Genomic DNA, 694 nt, shown 5'->3' with positions numbered 1-694 from the left:
GGAGTGGAGACGTGGAGAGGGGCGGGATGAGGAAAGGCCTCATAGAAGAGAGGAAGATCGACCAAGGCGTTTGGGCGATGAGGAAGAGAGAGAGTCTTCTCTTAGACCAGATGATGATCGCATTCCCCGGCGTGGCATGGATGATGACAGAGGTCCTAGACGTGGTCTTGATGAAGACCGGTTCTCTCGCCGTGGGGCAGACGACGACCGGCCTTCCTGGCGTAATGCTGACGATGATCGGGGTCCCAGGCGGAGCATGGATGACGACAGGCCTCCCAGACGAATTGGTGATGAAGATAGGGGGAGCTGGCGTCATGCGGATGATGATAGACCACCTAGACGGGGACTGGATGAGGACAGAGGAAGCTGGCGAACAGCTGATGAGGACAGAGGACCAAGACGTGGGATGGATGAGGACCGGGGGCCACGGCGAGGAGGTGCAGATGATGAGCGGTCTTCCTGGCGTAATGCTGACGATGATCGGGGTCCCAGGCGGGGCATGGATGATGACCGGGGTCCCAGGCGTGGGCTGGATGATGATCGAGGACCTTGGAGGAGTACTGATGATGACAGAATTTCTAGGCGCAGTGCAGATGATGACCGGGGGCCTTGGAGAAACATGGATGACGATCGGATTCCGAGAAGGGGTGATGACTCAAGACCTGGTCCCTGGAGACCGTTTGTCAAGCCAGGT

The 694-nt window shown here is 58.2% G+C and overlaps 1 protein-coding gene across 1 annotated transcript; it reads left to right on the top strand.

Annotated features, from left to right (window-relative positions):
• Positions 1-4: 4 nt before the first annotated feature.
• LOC145719552 (uncharacterized) lies at positions 5-691 on the top strand (the record flags this gene model as incomplete). The annotated part of the gene is made up of 1 exon (XM_081811031.1): positions 5-691. A coding segment is annotated over one exon (687 nt), but the record flags the coding sequence as incomplete, so codon positions are not given.
• Between the last annotated feature and the right edge of the window lie 3 nt (positions 692-694).

This window comes from Leptonychotes weddellii, unplaced genomic scaffold (genome assembly GCF_054177405.1).
Source record: "Leptonychotes weddellii isolate Sample4059 unplaced genomic scaffold, ASM5417740v2 HiC_scaffold_51667, whole genome shotgun sequence".
NCBI lineage: Eukaryota > Metazoa > Chordata > Mammalia > Carnivora > Phocidae > Leptonychotes > Leptonychotes weddellii.
The sequence above is the reverse complement of the archived record's forward strand: the minus strand, read 5'-3'. Positions and strand labels throughout refer to the sequence as shown.